This window comes from Aotus nancymaae, unplaced genomic scaffold, assembly GCF_030222135.1.
Source record: "Aotus nancymaae isolate 86718 unplaced genomic scaffold, 86718_ANA_hifiasm-v0.15.2.pri h1tg000077l, whole genome shotgun sequence".
NCBI lineage: Eukaryota > Metazoa > Chordata > Mammalia > Primates > Aotidae > Aotus > Aotus nancymaae.
This window is the reverse complement of record NW_026988492.1, coordinates 20,510,872-20,529,463: the sequence shown is the minus strand read 5'-3', so window position 1 is coordinate 20,529,463 and position 18,592 is coordinate 20,510,872. Positions and strand designations below refer to the sequence as shown.

Here is an 18,592-nt window from a genome sequence, read left to right as displayed (position 1 = left end):
AAAGTCTCTAAGACATTCCTTGGCTCTGCGCTTCAGAGGCTGCTGGGATCTAGCAGACATTTGTGATCTCTGGGTCAGCATGTAAGTTACCAGTTACAATCGCTGCCTGTGCAGCTTCTCATTCTGAAGCAGCTACGAATAACCAACCGGCACAGCCTCCCTCCGCCCTGTCTTAGATGGTACAATGGTTTTTTGATGTATATGTGTGGAGTGCTGATGGAGGGAGTGGGGGAGGGAGGGAGGGAGGGAGAGAGGGAGAGGGAGAGAGAGAGAGAGAGGACAGAAAGAAGGAGAGATTTCCTTAAATGATCTGCACAGCCCCCCTGAAAAGAAAATACCAAGCATCAGGAAAGCACCTGAACCTCACAGCTCCCCACCCTCACTGACTCAAACCACTAGACCGCACTTGTCTCTCTGCGGTTGAGAAAACATCACTTGGGAGGCTTGGGCTTTGCTGAAGCTCTTCAGAGAAAGGAATGGTCGGCACGTCCCAGTACAGTGTGAGCAGTGGCCAGGATGCCAGCCAGAAGTGGCTGCCCAGAAATATTATGTAGCTCTCTGTCCCAGCCTCGTCAGCCATCACTCACCCAGAGGCTATGCTGCCCATCAGAGATGAATCACGTTGCTGTTCTATAAAGAACATTCTGGAAACAAAAAGGTGTTGTAATTCCCAAAGGGAATGTCCTCATCTCTGATTTCATTTGGGGGCCTTTCAGAGAATTTAAACTTCATGCAAGTGTTGGCCAGGGACGGTACACTAAATTAACAATGACACTCATAAAAGATGGCATGTATTTCCTTAAGCAATTTCACAAACGTGGTGCCATTTGACCAATCAATAATTGAGGTCAGGAATTTTATTGTGCTAATTGGGGAAAGCAAAGCACCAACAACGAAACACCCACCCAGGGTCCCAGAGCTGGAAAACAGAGGCCTCCAACTCCCACATAGTGGGTGGCGACCCTCACCTGTCACTGCAGGCTGGGGAACTGGTTCCTATGAGAAGCGTGGGGGCTTTAGGGCATCTGTGGGTATACCAGGCTTCCTGGGAAAGGTTCTCCCCCTCCTCTTCCTGGGAGTGTGGGCATTTTCTTCAGTCCCCCAGGGTTACTTTCACAAAAGGGACAGCTGAAACTTCCCTAATGCTATGGGCATTTGGTTTTGTCTCCTAAAAGGCACGTGTTACTAAGTGACCTACTATATATCTATATATATATTTTGAGACGGAGTCTCACTGTCAACCAGGCTGGAGTGCAGTGGTACGATCTCAGCTCACTGCAACTTCTGCCTCCCCGGGTCAAGCAATTCTTCTGCCTCAGCCTCCCCAGTAGGTGAGATTCCAGGTTCCTGCCACAATGCCTGGCTTTAAAAAATTTTTTTTTTATTTTTAGTAGAGACGGGGTTTCTCCATGTTGGCCAGGCTGGTCTCGAACTCCTGACCTCAAGTGATCTGCCCACCTCGGCCTGCCAAAGTACTGGGGCTATAGGCATGAGCCATGGCACCTGGCCAATAATTTCTTTTTGAGATGCGTTTGCTGTGTCAGTGAGGTGACCTGTTAGCCTGTTGAATAACAAGGCTTTCCAACTGCAGAACGAGACCATCTTCCAGGGTCGGGTGGGAAAGCCCTAAGAACAAGCTTCTTGAGATGCCCAAGAGACCCCCTATGCAAAAAAACCAGCACAGAGAGAAGCTCGAACAGCCAATGCCGTGCTATCCTCAGGCAAAGTACACATTTTCTTTTTCTCTTTCCACACTGTGGTACAGTGTGTGTGGGGTCTGCCCTCAAGAGGAACTGGCAGTGGGGTTCAGGAGCATTGCCCAATCCTCTACCCTCACCATCCGTCACCCAACAAAAGAGGATGAAATCAGTGTTCGCAGGTGTTGACCTGCATCGGCTGCCCCTGGAGAGCAAAACCCTGACACCCACCAACCGTGTCAATATCCAGCATGAGTCAAAACACTTTGGCCCTGTTTCCTTTGATCTAATCGAGCTTCAAATTCCTGTGCTAGGATCCATCATTGCCAGGAGAGCTGAGGAGAAAACTCTCATTCTTCCTAACAACAGAAGTCCTCCGTCCTGCACTCACTCATCCCAGAAAATGACCAAAAAGGGGTTCAGAAAGAAGTCGAGGAAAAAATATTTTATGAAGGACAAAATGATGGCTACTGGGGACAGACCTCGATTTAAAACTGAAGTATAGAGGGATTGTTTCATTTCTTCCTGTCCTCTTTTCTTCTTCTTCTTTTTTTTAAGTAGAGACAGGGGTCTCACTATGTTGCTCAGGCTGGTCTCGAACTCCTGAGCTCAAGTGATCCTCCTGCCTTGGCCTGCCCAGGTGCTGGGACTACACTGTGCCCAGCCCCTGTACTCTTTTCTTACTATCTTTCTCTTATCACCTCCCCCTTGTCCCCAACTCACTCACTCTCCTCTTCCCCAGGGAAAGAGAAACCCCTTAAAATACAGAAAAGATGGCAAAAGAGAAAGAACAGTAGAGGACACCGATTCAAGTGACTCTTGTGCCCAATAAGCATGGCATCGTGCCACCTTCTCCCAAGAACTCCCACAATGGAGGATTTACCTCCGGAAGCGCTGGAAACCACTAGCACAGGTGCCCAGCGTGATTTCTGTCTGTATTCCCCACCCCAAGCCGGCAGCATCTTGAGAGAAGCTGCAGGGCCATCTTGGCAGGGCTCTTCCTGAGGGAGAATTAATGGGCGTGGCCGGTGGGGGGCTGACGGGGGAGTCTGGGGAGACAGGGCTGGAGGAAGAGGGGAGAGTGTTGATATAAGCCCTGTGTGAACCAAGGAGACGTCATCCTCTCACCCACCAGAAAGCACAGCTGCGTGCCCAGAGTTGGGGGTGGTGACATCTCCCTGGAGGAGGGCTGTTTACCAAGGCCCCAGGCTCTAGGTCTACCTGAGGGAAACAGGGCGGCTGCTTTTGCTTTTTTTTTTTTTTTTTTAACTTTTCCAGTTTTGCACTTTAAAAAAAAAATGGATTTGGCAGTTGGAACCGCCTGAGGGATTTCACAGCAATTACCCTAAACAGTTAGGTGGTGTCTATTCATTGAGAACGATTACTTTTTTCTTTTTTTCAAAAGGAAGATAATATGCCACTGTTTAAACACCAAAAAGGGCTTGCCTTTATGCTGCTAGTGGAGGGGGGGCGCTCTCCCGAGGGCCAGAAGCACAGTGGGAATTCCTCAAAAGGGGCCTACCTGGCCCATACTTTCTTTTTGAGAAGTACTTGTGTCAGTGAGTTGGCCTGTTAGCCTTTGAATAACAAGGCTTTCCAACTGCAGAGCGAGACCATCTTCCAGGGTGGGGTGGGAAAGCCATAAGAACAAGCTTCTTGAGATGCCCAAGAGACCCAAGCCCAGTCAGCAGCTTGAGCTGCTCTGATGGTACGCCGGAGCCCCCTGGACCAAGTTTGATGGAATGTTCCCTCTTGAAGAGCTAGTCTCATTCCTCCCACCTACAGCCCTAAGAGGCAAGTCCGTACCTGTGCAAGGTATGGACCAGGGCAAGGGACATGGCACCTTCCCCACCCATCCAATTCTCATTCCTAAATGAGAGAGGCTGACAATGGCCTCAGGCTGCTCTGAAGCTGGCTGAGGGCTTGGTGAGAGGTCTGGTCACTCACCTTACTCTGTTTTCTGTCCAAATAGAACTGGTGTTGGCTTATGGCCATAGCCCAGATGGACTTGATCAATGCTGGACATGCATACCACGTGTGCACCGCGATGCCGCTGTGCCCAAACGTCCTCCTTGTCACTGAAGCCCTGGGGAAGCAAGAATCACAAGGTTTAACCGTGTTTCTGTTGAGAGAAACCATTTCTTAGTCAACAGCTTCTGTGCAGAACCCACTGGGTCCTGGAAGCCCTGGCGTAAAGGTGACAGATGAGTGCTCACACACACCCAAACACACACACACACAACCTCACGTGCGCACACGCACTCGGAGACACTGGCCGGCAAAGGCCACCTTCTGATTTTCTGACCCCCTAGAGTTTGGAATTTGGCCAAGTCTTGGCCTTGTCTGGGACAGGATGGCTCATTCTAGGTCACTGGATGGCCCTTTTCAATCTTGGACCTGGCACTGAGCCAAGACAAACTTCGCAGACAAGAAAACCTTCAATGTTGCTCCCTATGAGAAAGGAAGCGCGCCTACGGTGGGGATGAGTACATTCTTTTCTAATCACCACAGGCTACAGCATCCCAGGGAATCAGGACCTCTTACATAACACTAACCCAATGTTCCTTGAAGATTTGGTGATCAATTTCCCATCTATTCAGAGGGCAGGGAGGGTATAAGAATCAGGAGAGGAAAGGCAGAGAGAAATGTGCCCAGCCCCAATTCCTTCAACCTCTGTATATACATTTTTTTTTAAGACAGAGTCACACTGTGACTCTAGCCCAGGCTGGAGTGTGGTGGCACCATCCAGACTCACTGCAACCTCTGCCTCCCAGCTTCAAGTGATTCTCCTGCCTCAGTCTCCTAAGTAGCCATCACGCCTGGCTAATTTTTTGTATTTTTTAATAGAGAGGGGTTTCACCAGGCTGGTCTCGAACTCCTGACTTCAGGTGATCACCTGCCTCAGCCTCCCAAAATGCTGGGATTACAGGCATTAGCCACCATGCCTGGCCTTATCTATATATTTTTAAACATACATGGAGTAATCAGATTTTAAAAATGAAAATGGGAACTGCTTATCTCCATATAATTCACCACATTCAGAGTTAGAGGGAAAAAACATTATATGGTCATGCTCTCAGTGAAGTATATTTTACAGGCTAGGCAGATTATTTTGCAAATGAAATCTGAGAATGTGTGTATTTGTGTGTGTGTGTGTGTGTGTGTGTATGTATGTGTCACAAATTGATGGGAAGGTGAGATGGGATTTGGAGCATTTTACCTAGACATCAGAAACAAAATGTGTGTTCTCAAGATTAACGCATCTAATTTGGAAGAAACCTGGGGTAATCAGGACTTGCAAACAGTAACTGTTTTTCACAATGCTAATTGTCCCTTGAAGAAAACTGAAAGCTGCCCATATCATCTTACCTTGCGGGGGCTAAAGATTTAAAGTGGAGTCTTCTTCACCCTCAGTTTTAAGGAGAAATTCAAATCTGGTGGTTAATGATACGGATTCTACAGGGGTTGTTTTCTCCCTTCAGTTCAAACAAAAGTGAAGGGGGGAAAAAAAAAGCCAGCGCGTGAAAGAGGGCACAGTTGAAAATAATTGAGAAAAGGAGCCAGTGAGAAAATGAGGGGGAATCCCTCCATGGTCTCTGTAAATTTAAAAGAAACCAGGACCTGTGCTCCCAGCTTGGCTTCCAAGCAGTTGCTGCTCTTGGAAATAAATGGTTCCCCCCCCCGCCCCGCCCCCCCACCTCGCCAACAGAAAAGCCAAATTAGACAAGAAAAGTATCTTGAAAGGTGGTTCAAGGCTAGGACCTCCATTTTTCAGGAACTGGGAGGAAGAGGTAAGTGGCTGGTCAGGTCCGGGTAGTTCCCCGGAGCATCTAAATCAGATACTTGGAGTTCTTCTCCTGCTCTATTATTAATTTATCTCCTCTCCTCATCTTTCCCTTCAAGCCCTTCCTATTTTGCCCAAACCTTCAAAGTGGAATATTGGCCCAGCCTGGAGAACCTCAGGAATGAAGCTAAGTATTGAGTTAGGATCCCCAGCAGGACAAAGGGCACGGAGTTTTCCAATGCCCTGCAGGCAACGGTTGCAATCACACCTGTGCCCATCAGCTCAGAAAGCAGCCTCTGCCCTGAACGATTCCCATCGACTACATCTTCATTAAATGATTGTATCTGGCGCTTCCCATCCTATTACTGCGGTTCTGACTCCCTTCCTGGCTTGGGGGAGGGGCTGAGCCCTGAACACCATTCTACCCGAGGCCAATTCCATTCCTCTTCCCCGCCTCAAATAAGCAAAGCTGCAGGCAACAGGACGACACATTCCACTGAAAAAGCACAACGAGGCATATTTCAAAGTAACTGGAAAACAGGACTAGCAGTGACACTGAAACATAAAAAGAGTGAACACTCAAGGCCGTGGATACCCCACAAACCCTGCCTTGATCATTCCATGTTCGATGCACGTAACACACACACACGCGGCCCACAAATACATGAAATATTAACTACCAGTACAAGAGAAAAAAGGCACCACTAGGATGTGAAAAGAGAACTGAGCGCAAGAAAGCCCTTACAGGTCACAGCCCTGGTTCTGCCACCGTGCTAAGTAACTGACCTGAAGCCATTTCCTTTCCTCCTGTGTCTTTCAGGCTGAAGTCAACCTGGGTCCCCATCTCCGGGCTCCCTGGGCCTCTCCCCAATCCCTGCCTGTCTGCAGGCTAATTCGGTGTACTCAGAGCGAGTTTGCCTGAGAGGAGAGACGGCTCCAGTCGTTCCTCCGGGCTCCTCCACCTCCCACTTTCCTCCAGCCAGACCCTCCCTCATTTCTTTAATCCTAATTGAAGAGCCCCCACCTGACATCTATATCTTCCTGAGGGCCCACCACATGGCTTTAATCCTAGTTACTCCTCCAGGTTCTGCTCAGACCTCTCCTTCCTGGTAAGCCTCTCCCTTCCTGACCAGTCATGCCTCTGGTGACCCTGCCATTCACCCTTCATGGCCCATGACATCTGGCCCTTCTATACAGTAAAGAGGTGAAGTGCATGAGCTCCAGGCCAGACATCGTAGGTTCAAATCCTGCCTCTCCTGTCTACAGCTACTTGTCATCTAGAGTAGCTTCTTTTGTTTCTTGTGACACCCCTCAGTTCCTTCTTCTCAGCTGGGTTCCAGGCAGTGGCTCACACCTGTAATCCTAGCACTTAGAGAGGCCAAGATGGGAGGATTGTTTGAGCTCAGGAGCTCAAGACCAGCCTGGGCAACGCTGTGAGACCCAGTCTCTCAAAAAAAAAAAAAAAAAAAAAAGCTGGGTGTGGTGATGTGAGCCTGTAGTCCCAGCTACTTGGGAGGCTGAGATGGGAGAATTGCTTGAGCCTGGGAGGTGGAGGTTGCTGTGAGGTATGATCGCACTACTGCATTCCAGCAGAGTGACAGAATGAGATGTTGTCTCTAAAAAAAAAACAAAAATAAGTTCCTTCTTCTGCCTGTCTTCTCAGCTACACTAGAAGATCTTTAAGGAAGAGGACCCTGCCTCCGACTTCCTTCCTTCTCTGCCACAGCTGACACAGCGCCCGAACATGACACAGAAGCTTCTCAAGAAACATGACATTGATCACTGCTGTCTAACAGGCAACAGGCCCACATGTTAGGTCTGGATTCTTTCCTATATCCCTGGGCCTTGGGAAAGAGAAGAGAATTTAGTAGTACTCACTGATTGGGTGACAGACGCAGAGAGAACACAAACACACATGCGCAGATACATGCATGTGTGGTTAAAGGATTTGTCCAAGGTGCCTGGGAGTTCACTGAATTCCCAGCAGAGCACAGGCATGGAGGAGGGTCTGTTCCCTGCACTCAGCCCCTTAGATTACCCAGCCCCTCATTTTTATTCTATGGAGCATCCCCTTTCTGCATCTGACCCATTGTGGCAAAGTTCATTTCACTCTTTTTTTTTTTTTTTTTGTGAGACAGAGTCTCACTCTATAGCCCAGGCTGGAGTGCAATGGAGTGATCTTGGCTCACTGCAACCTCCGCCTCCCGGATTCAAGCGATTCTCCTGCCTCAGCCTACTGAGTAGCTGGGATTACAGGTGCCCACCACTACGCCTGGCTAAATTTTGTATTTTTGGTAGAGACGGGGTTTCACCATGTTAGGCTGGTCTCGAACTCCTGACCTCAGGTGATCCATCTGCCTTGGTCTCCCAAAGTGCTGGGATTAGAGGCATGAGCCACCACACCCAGCCCACTCTTTTTGTACTTAAATTTCCCCTCCTTTTACACACCTAAGAACCTGGTCCAATTCAGTTCACCTGGAAAATGGACAGTGAGCTTCTTCTTGGCTGGAATATTATTTTTGGAATCTCCCCACCCGCTCCCCTTGGCCTGTGCAGATGGATCTGTGCTCCGTGGAGTGGGCTTCTGGCCATGAAACCCCTTGCAGAGGACCCTGAGAAACATCGGATAAAATATTCTTCTGTTAAAGGCTACCATCTTCAGCTGACTGCAGAGATGCAGAAACTCTGAGCTGCTCTCCACTATTCCTGTAGTAACTGTGCTGCTCAGATAAGCTTTTCCCCTATACAGGAGTGGCTGTTGGAGGCAGATTACCCTGGAGGGCAGGCGCGGCTTCATTCCTACTGGCTTATCATGGACTGCAGAGCAGGGGCTATTGCACAGGTCCGAGCTCTCTCATTGGGCAGGGTAACTCCCAGTCTTCCTCCTGTCCAGAGCTCGTGGGGGGCACCGCAGCTTGTTTTGAGCACTAGAAGCCATGTGTGAGCTGGAAATGGTGCCAAGTCCTCTTTCTAAGCCCAGGCTGGAGCGTCAACAGCGCCTAAAATCCACTCTGCTCCTCTGTAGGGTCTGATCTTTTCTTCATTTTCCTGGGGCTACCTTCTTAAATGTTTTTGAACTTACGGAAAGTGATTTCTTAGTTGTCAGGCCTGGTTTTAGGGAATGACACTGCTGTTTTTGGGACGCCTACAACTTTAGGTCCAGAGGCAGACAAAGAGAGGAAGACAGTGGGTACCAGCTGCCCAGACCCCGGCCACTCCGGGCTCCCTGCATTCCAATCTGGGGCCCCACTGTCTCGAATCTGACTTAGAGAGCAGGGACTTTTTTACAACACTGGTGCTCTCTGGGGTACAATTTTGGGTGGAGGGAAAAATAATTGCATTTCTTTCACATCCACCCACAATACTAACATCCTAAAATTACAGCTCCTGGAATAAAACAATGGAGCACAACTGCTTCAGTGACAGAGTCATTTTTGCGTTGACTGTCCTGCCTGAAACACTTTTAGAAGCTCTGAGGAGGGATTCCTCAGACTCTTCTGTAGTAAAGATTTCCTATGTGGACTTACTGGTGTGTGTTACAAAGTGCCATAAAGCTTCCCTCCAGTACCCCGGCAGGTAAGACAAACACACACAGACACACACACACATATAAGCCAGGGACACATGTGGCCAGATGAGATGGTCAGGGAATTGCTACTTACACACACACACACACACACACACACACACACACACACACACGTGCAACCCCACTGCATTTATCAACATATGTAATCCAAAAGAAAGCCTCACTGATTTGAACTCCATTCCCCGGGAACACCCACCCTCCCTCCCTGCTCCAAACTGACCGTGAACCACCACAGTCCCCAAATCATAAGATAAATAACATGCCCGGCCAAGAGCCACGCCGTCCCGTAAGAAAAGGACTTTTCAAGCTCACCTGCGTGGGTCATGAACTTCCACGGAAAACTTCTTTTCTCTGAAATACAGGTTTTCCAACTGTCTCCATTGGAATATCTGGACAGAAAACAACGTAGTTTAAAACTTAGGAGCGGCTGGTTCCTGGGCTGTCGTCCCCTCTCTGCTGGTCAACTTTCCACAGCTGGTAGTTTCCTTATCAAAGCAGAGACCGTAGATTGTGCTTCCTCCGCCCCTTGCTTGACACACACACACCCACACACACACACACACACACACACACGCACGCAGCTCTCCAGCTCAAACCAGGCAACGTGGGTGTGGATTTTCCTGCAGGTTCCTTAACGGGAACAAAACAAGTTCTTTTCAAGTTCTCCGCCTTTGGTTGGCCTTTGTTGGTGTGCCCCTGGCCGTCCCCAGCTTGGCAGACTTTTCCCTTCCAGGAGAGGGAGGAGAGGTGGAGACGGGAGAGAGGGACCGAGCAGAGAAGGCGGCAGGGCGAGGGGAGAGAGCGCGAGGCGCAGAGCGAGCTCTCAGGAGGGAGCGGTGGCCATCTGCGTGGAGTGCTGAGTCGAGCTTCCTCCCTCCAGTGCTGAAATGGGAAGGCGTTCAGATTCCCAGCCTCCCATCGGGACTCCACTTCCTGCTCACTAATGTGTAAGAGCCTTGCTAAGGGCGGAGGAGGCTGGGACCTTATTTCGGGGGCAGGCAACTCAAGATCACAGTGTGAGCCTGTCAAGCCCAGTCTTCCTGCTACGGCACAAAGAAAATCAAGAGTTCTGTCGCCTGGAAGGACGCCGCGTGCAGCCGGAGTCTCTCCCTTAGGCTTGGCCAGGGAGGGTGAGAAGGGGCATGAAGGGGCCCTGGCGGTCCTTCCCCCTTCAGACCAGTGAGCTCGTTAACTAAGAAGCCGACTGTAATGTTTGGAAGTAATTAGGGCTGCCTTCAATTGCTCCAGGAACGCGGTTCCTTTCATTCATTGGATGCAAAAGAAAGTTACTTTCACCCTCTGGGAAATGTCACAGGAGGTTCAAGTTGTGTGCACACACATTTACATTTATATTTGATGGTGACTGCATCGCCTTCAATACACTTGGAATTTCGGTTTATTTTGCAGAAAGAAGGGGTAAAGCAGGAATCTTGTTTTTGCCGTTCTGCAGGGAACAGCTTCCCTGAGCTCCCTGCTTTCTCTGGTCACTGAGATGAATGCTTTTTAGGGTCTTACCCCCAGAGTCCTCAGACCTGAGGCTCCTGACCCTCTCTGACATCCTCATGTTCTCTCGTGATAGCCATTTCCTGTATCCCACCCACCCGTCTTCTCAGGCTGGGGACACGGCTAGTCAACAGTTGGCCAGTGCATCCAGCACCCGGAATAATGCTGGGCTGGAATGAAAACGGCCTCCGGAATGGCCGCCTTCTTTTATCTTCATAATCTGCTCTCTGGGATTTTACAATTATTTTGTCTGCGTAAATACTGGGAAGGAGAATATCTATTATCTCTTATTACAGAGCGGCCTCTTTTGTCCCGGGCTCAGAGTGCATTTCACTCTGAAGCCCAAGGAAATAGTATTTTCCTTTCTTGTTAAGCATCAACTCCAGGTGGGTGGAGGGACATTGCAAGGAAAGCAAATGGCCCAAAGCGGTATGTTGACTGGTAGCTTTGTGTCACAGATTCAACAGCACCTGAGCGGAGTCTCAAGCTCCTATCTGATGCTTGGCCACTATAAATCCTTCAGTGAAAACACCCAAAGTTCCTCTCTGGTCCCCAGTTGTTATATATTCAGAGACATTCCACCTGAACTTAGCCAGAGCTACAAAAATGAACAGGTTCTATGACATTGGCCTCATAACCTGGGGGCAGTACACTGAGCAAACTGGTCAGGTGCGCAGGCTTTGTGGTGTGACTGCATCTGTTTCAATCCAGGCTCTCCTACATTAAAAAAGAAAATTTTGAGACAGTCTTGCTCTGTCCCCCAGGCTGGAGTGCAGTGTCATGATCTTGGCTCACTGCAAACTCTGCCTCTCAGGTTCAAGTGATTCCTGTGCCTCAGCCTTCTGAGTAGCTGGGATTACAGGAGTGTGCCACCACACCTGGATAATTTTTGTATTTTTTAGTAGAGATGGGGTTTCACTATGTTGGCCAGGCTGGTCTCCAACTCCTGGCCTCAAGTGATCTGGCTGCCTCAGCCTCCCAAAGTGCTGAGATTACAAGGGTGAGTCACCACGCCCAGCGCAGACTCCACTACTTCTAAGCTTCTGAATCTTACACAAGTTACAGCACTTCCTTTAGCCTCAGTTTCCCCCTCTGTAAAATGGCAAAAATGACCCCTCTAAGGCAGATCTCAGCAGCCACAGATCTTAGCACGGTGCTGGCACAAAATGACCTTAGATCTTACTATGAATCCCAATTGTTCTTACTTCTTCCAAATGCTGGCAGATTAAAAGAGAGTAACTCCAGAAAAACCAGAATCATTCTTTTCTTAGATTTCCTAACTCAAGCCCCAACTTTTAGATTTAAAAAAAATTATTAAGTGTGTGCTGCAAATCCTTAAATACAGATAATTTTTCTCCCACTGCCCCTCCCCTCCTCTTAAGTAAGGGATATGGATGGTACTTCAATGAAAAGTTCCTGTTGGCTGCACCCCACGGGGGTCTCTCAGTCCCTATCCTGCACCTGCCTTGCTCAGGCAAAGTGAAGTCTTGGACAGGATCGGCCTTCTGGGTGTGCCACCTGAGGGCTGTTTGCTGAGAAGGTCATTGGCTTAGTTTCACAATCTGCTGTTGACATCTTGAAATTCCTAATAGTTTTTTCATTCTTTCTGTCTTTCCTTCCTTCCTCCTTTCCTTTCCTTTTTCCTTTTCCTTCCCTCCTTCCCTCCCTCCCTCCCTTCCTCCCTCCCTTCCTTCCTTTTTTTTTGGTTTTTGTATTCGTTGCTATATGCTTTAAAAACATTATTTCCATAGGTTTTTGGGGAACAGGTTGGATTTGGTTCCATGAGTAAGTTCCTTAGTGATCTGTGAGATTCTGGTAAGCCCATCACCCGGGCAGTGTACACTGAACCCACCTAATGGTTTGATCAAGGGACCCTGCATTTCCATTCTGCACTGGGCCCTGCTTATTGTGGACTTGGTCCTGGCCTTACGTCCTGGCAGGTACTGTGGGGTAAGGTGCCTGCCAGACTAATGGGCAGGCCCAGGGAGGTGGGACCCTCAAACCCTCCAAAACGAGGGAAGAAAACAGAACCAGGTGTGAGCACGCTTGAGAAACTCCCTGTGCCTTTCATGGGAAGCCCCCTTCCCACCTGATGAAGAATCCCAGCGCAGAATGCTCCGAGGGGTTGTTTCCCTGGCAACTCCTCTTTCCCCCATTCCATGCAAAATAAAACACAAACCAAGCTTTGCTTTAAGTGCTCCCTGATGCGGTTCGGCGTGGAGAGCTGCACGTCTGCCAAAGGGCCCGGACAAAACGATCTGGATTCTGCTGCAGGGCCCCGTCTGTGGCTGCTGTACTGCCCGTGGGAAGGCCCTGCCTCCAGCTTCTGCCCTTGGCCGTGAACCATGGAGTCCTGGCTCCCAGGCATCTCCCCGGGGTTGATGCACTAGACATTTTTGTAACTGGGTGCAGTACAATGGATTCCCCTTGATGCTTGCTTTAAGCATGATTTTTTTGTTTTGCAAATGCAATCCTGGGAAGGAAGGGTAAAAGTGAGGTGAAGAGATGGGTGGTTTTCAAGATCAGATTCTTGCATTGAGACATTAGAAGGGTCCAGGAATAGTACGGGCACAGTGGCTTACGCCCAGAATCCCAGCACTTTGGGAGGCTGTGGTGGGCGGATCACTTGAGGTCAGGAGTTCGAGATCAGCCTGGCCCACATGGCGAAACCACATCTCTACGAAATATACAAAAATTAGCCCGGTATGGTGGCGGGCGCCTGTAGTCCCAGCTACTCAGGAGGCTGAGGCAAGAGAATCACTTGAACCTGGGAGGCAGAGGTTGCAGTGAGCCAGGATCACGAGACTGCATTCCAGCCTGGTGACAGAGCAAGACTCCCTCTCAAAACAAACAAACACAAACAAAAACAAACAGGTCCCAGGAACAGAAGAGGAGGTGTACATGTCGGAACAGTGGTCTGATCCTTTTCTCTTCACTTAGGAGGGAGGGGGTGAGCTGGGGAGCAGGAATATGAAGGCAGCAGGGACCAGGAGGGTGGGAGCAGCTGCCCCTTGCCCAGAGCTGGGGAGCAGCTTGCTGGAAAGGCATCGTGCTCTTCATGGGGGCATTTCTGCCCCCGGGCTCTTGTGCCCCTGGCTTAGAGGCCCTGCCTGTTAAATACTTCACTTTGAAGCTGGCAGAGCAAACACAACAAGCAAATCAACAAACAGGAGATGCTCCATCTAGCCTCCCTTCTATAAACAGGGTAAGGTGGGCTCTGACTGAGCTGGTTTCCGGGCAGCCCCAATGGTCTGAGCCACATCAGGGGAGTGTCCTCAGTTTGTGCTGACTCGGTGTAGCCCTCATAATCCACCACCACATAAAGCTGCCAACACACTCTGCCCCTCCGTGTAAAGACACAGCAGACACCCACAGTGATCATCAGGATGACTGGGCAGGTTCCCTTAGAATTTTGTGTAACTCCTATGGCCAATTATGCCCAAGGAGCTAATTAAAAAGCTAAAATACATGGTTGTACCAATAATCAAAGAAGGTATTAATTCGTACCTATTAAATCAAGGTGTTTCTAATGCACTTCATTTAGGCATCTTTAAAAAGCCCTGCAAACATCATTCCTTTGATCTTTTGGCATCCCCCAAGAAGAGTGAGTGGGAAATTTACTTCTTGGGGTAAATGAGGTCCGGAGAAATTAAGGAAAACTGCCTAAGGCCACACAGCAAGTAAGTGAGGGAACCAGAAATAGAAGTCAAGGGCACCTGGTCCATTACTCTAACCTCCAACTATGTTGCTTTCCCCAGGAGTCCACCAATTAGTGGGTACAACTCTTATTAATGGATGGTTAACTTTACAAGTGGAATGAGTTTTACAAATGAGCTACAATATGATTAAGGAGAAAGTAAAAGAGCAAATCTTTCTCGTCCTGCACCATGGCCTGGCTTTCCTTTTTTACGGTAAATGATAACAAGTATTCTTTCTCTCTTTTCTTGGAGTCCTGGCTTCCTCTAGTTTTCTACACAGCAATGCTTCAGTACTCCGTAGCTTTCATCCAAAGACTAAAACACAACTACAGTTGTGATGAAGAACAGCCTGGGCTGGGCGTGGTGGCATGTGTCTATAATCCCAGCTACTTGGGAGGCTGAGGCAGGAGAAGCACTTGAGCCCAGGAGGTGGAGACTGCAGTAAGCTGAGATCTTCCACTGTACTCCAGCCTGGGCAAAAGAGCGAGACTGCATCTCAACATAAAAAAAAAAAAAAAAAGAACAGCCTGGATGCCTGGATGATCTGGGCTTGCATGGAACAAAACTTAGAGGAAACCACCAGGAAGTAGCTTCCTTGAGACTGTCTGTCCCTGTCGTTGGGACCGGCTGATACTGGATGTCGATTCTTGGTTTCTGACCTAGATTTGCTGTGATTCCCAATGCGATCACAGGTACTCCACTTCCCTCTTCTGGGCCTCAGTGTCTTCATGTATGAAAACAGGAGATGGGAAACATTTATCCACAGAGTGCAAACGAGAGTGGCTAAAAAATACTGCCTTTGAGCCTTGAATGCAACACAGTCCACTCTAAGTACTTAATGAGCAGGGACCAGTTACTGGATTCTAGCTGGCCTGCTGGATTCCCACATCCTGTGTTTGGCTGAAGGTTGGGGCAGAGGAAGGGGCCTTGGCTCCACTGGACTTCCTCCCTGGCCAGCACTTACGGAGAGCTGGGACTGCATGTGGTGTGGTGGGCAAGCTCCCAGGACGATGCGGAAATAGACGCTTGAGAGGAAGCTCAGTCTGGTGCCTCTGATGCTTGACCAGGACTTTGGAGAACCTTGTCTTCCCCTGTTGTCCCTGAGGCTGAGTCACCAAGCTTCTTACTGACCTCCCTATGAGTAACTTCCTGCATCACCCAGGGGGTCTATTACACAGAATCACAGCAGCCATCTGGTCCACCTCCTCCTTGCACAGATAAAGTAACCCCAGTAGACGGAGGTTAAGGGATTGGCAGAAGTTAAATAAGTAACTGATGTTGGCACCCACATCTTGTGATTTCTGCTCCTGGGCTCTTTCTAACACACCATGAAGCTCTGTCAATGACTGAGAACAAGGTTGGTTCCAGCTTCTTGTTCTGGGTCTCTATGTAAGAAGAATTAGACTCATGGACAGGAATAATCTCCAAGCTCAGAAGGAAACATACCAACTGAAAAACTCACTTCCTTATCTCACTTCTGCCCTTTTTACTTTCTAGAGCAGACCGGCACTTGCAAATCTCTAGGTGGGTTTGTATTTTCAGCAAATGCAAATGGGTTGCTACACATGTAGAGGGCTGCAGCGCAAAACAAAGGAGTCGCTGAACCAGAATCGGATGGAATTTAAAATGTGAGAGCACCCCAGAAAGCCCTAAGCCTGTGCTTTCAGAGAACTGGATCCCATGTTTCCCAGTAAGGTTTTGCTACTGGGCACAGCGGGTTCTATAGGGGCAACAGAAGTGTGTGTGTGTGTGTGTGTGTGTGTATGTATGTATATACACACACACATATATATATACTTTTTTTTTCAGAGACAGAGTCTCGCTCTATCCCCCAGGCTGGAGTGCAGTGCCACAATCTCAGCTCACTGCAACCTCTGCTGCCTCCTGGGTTCAAGCAATTCTCTTGTCTCAGCCTCCCAAGTAGCGGGAATTACAGGTGCCTGCCATCACGGCCAGCTAATTTTGGTAGTTTTAGTAGAGATGGGGTTTCATCATGTTGGCCAGGCTGGTCTTCAATCCCTGATCTCAGGTGATCCACACACCTCAGCCTCCCAAAGTGCTGGGATTACAGGCGTGAGCTACTGCATCCGGCCCAGGTATTTGTTTTTAGTGGGCTGAAATCGTGCGTCAGAAGTTTTTTCTTCTTATCAGTTCTATAGGGATTCAATATATTTTACTTTGCACAAAAAGAAGACAGAAGCAAGGCCCTTGGGTTTTAGGCAACATTGAATTCCCATTCCCTTTCCAACCATTCATGTAGTGGTCGTCTACTTTGTACTGGCCTGTTCTAACAGGCAAGAGGAAACATGTGGTGCCTAATACATGTTTATGTTTGTAGGGAGCTTATGATCTACTTGGGAAGACAAGACATGCATAAAGTAGCCTGTTTTCATGCTACGGGAATCCATGTTGGAGCTTAAAACCATCTCTGGTTTCTGTACCAGGCTTTAAAAACTCGATAGAAGTGCCATGCTGCCTCATTCAGATATATCCCATGCTTTTGTCTCAAATAATTGAGATTCATGACTGTTGTTTACTCTTGATTATTTTGGTTTTTCACTTTGAGGAGCAAGAACCCTGGGTGGGAGGTCAAGAGCCCTCAGTTCTAGCTCTGACTTTGTCAGGCCCTCTCCATCTTCGCTTCCTCCTCTCTAAAATGAGAGGGTGTGTGGGCATTCTGCATTCTGTGCATGGGTTGAAGGTCAGCATTGTAAATCCAGAGAATGTCAAGCTGCAATTCTTTGGAACTTAAAAGTAAAGTAGCTTGATTTAAACATTTCCTACCCATAGGAGACAATACAGAATAGCATGGATTAAAAGCAGGATTTTCAATGTCATACAGCCTGCTGCTTACTGGCTGTGTAGTCTCAGAAATTCAATTTGCATCTTAGTTTTTTCATCCTTGAGGTAATAGAAATAATAGCACTTTTCTCATAGGCCTGCTGTATTAATGAATTAACACATATTAAATGCTTAAAATGGTGCCTAGTACATAGCGCTCAGGAAATTATATGAGGCTGGTGTGGGGGCTCACACCGGTAACCCCAGCCCTTTTAGAGGCTGACTCCAGTGGATCATCTGAGATCAGGAGTTCGAGACCATTCTGACTGACATAGTGAAACCCTGTCTCTACTAAAAATAAGAAAATGAGCCAGGCATGGTGGCATGCACCTGTAATCCCAGCTACTCGGGAGGCTGAGGCAGGAGAATCGCTTGAATCAGGGAGGTGGAGGTTGCAGTGAGCTGAGACGTGCCACTGCACTCCAGCCTGGGTGAAAGAGTGAGATTCCATCCCTCCATCCAAAAAATGCTATGATTATAAAGGAAATACTTATGATTACATGCCAACATTATTCTTAAAGTAAAACAAAAGTTATGAATACTTTCAACACATATCAGCACAAGGTACAGGTTTGTGTAATTTTTTTTTTTGAAAGACAACTCATATGGTGCCTTGAGCATTACAGAAACTCATTTCTGAGTTTTCTGTAAAGTTGGATTGTTTACAGTGCAAGCATAAGCTGGACCCAGGGTTCCCATTCATTCATTTGTGCTGGAGTTTGCTATATTCTCTTTGGGGTTGTTTATTCCTAATCCTATTGGCCGATTCTTCTGTCCACTGCAATCTTAACCAGAGTCAGTTTTGACCATTTTCTTGTTACGACTTCTAATCTCAAAACATTCACCCTGCGAAGAAAGTATCCTATTGTAAGATGACTCAGTCTTATACAGAACAGAGTGGGCTATAAAGGGAACACATTAGGCCCTCCCAAATACCCAAACAGTGACGGCAGATCATCAGCTTCCTAAATGGGTCAGAGGCTGTCCTCCATCACTTGCACTGCAAAAGGGCTCCCTAGCATCCACATACCCAGCCCAGGAGACAATGGCTAATTTTTCTCTGCAGCCAGCCTAATGGAATCAAGATGTTCTTCCGGCCAGTCGCGTCTTCCTCATTGTCAGAGAACGGGAGATCTAAATGGATTTGATTCATTCAGTGACAGATACCCAGAGCACCAGGCCTTGACCCCTTAATGGATGGGCTCTTTCTAACCCATCAAAAACCTCTTAGCTTCCTTTGGCATAAGAGTCATTACTAGGGGAAAAGACAGAAAGAGGTTAACAAGTATTTAACAAGCCCATTGAGACGCAGGCCATTTTGTTTTTCCCCATTGGACTGGATTTCCTTTCATTTTTCTCCCTAAAGGCCTCTCTCTGTATTATTTTCTTGTGTATATTTTGGCTTTTCTTGCAGAAAGACTTTACCATGAAGCTTTGGTGAATGTAAATACTTTCAAGAGAAGCTGGAATTGTTTTTCTT

At 48.2% G+C, this 18,592-nt stretch overlaps 1 protein-coding gene across 11 annotated transcripts in view; it reads right to left on the bottom strand.

Moving 5' to 3' along the window:
* The window catches only part of FRMD4A (FERM domain containing 4A), a 679,421-nt gene that overhangs the window by 52,442 nt on the left and 608,387 nt on the right, over positions 1-18,592 (bottom strand). For 10 of the 11 annotated variants that reach the window (XM_064368421.1, XM_064368419.1, XM_064368420.1 and 7 more), the window contains 2 exons: positions 9,383-9,459; positions 3,645-3,783 (listed from right to left, as the gene is read on the bottom strand). In XM_064368421.1, the coding sequence (XP_064224491.1) occupies positions 3,645-3,783; positions 9,383-9,459 (216 nt within the window). Of the gene's footprint in view, positions 1-3,644; positions 3,784-9,382; positions 9,460-9,639; positions 10,113-18,592 lie in introns of those variants that run through there. The other variant, XM_064368424.1, reaches the window with a different exon arrangement.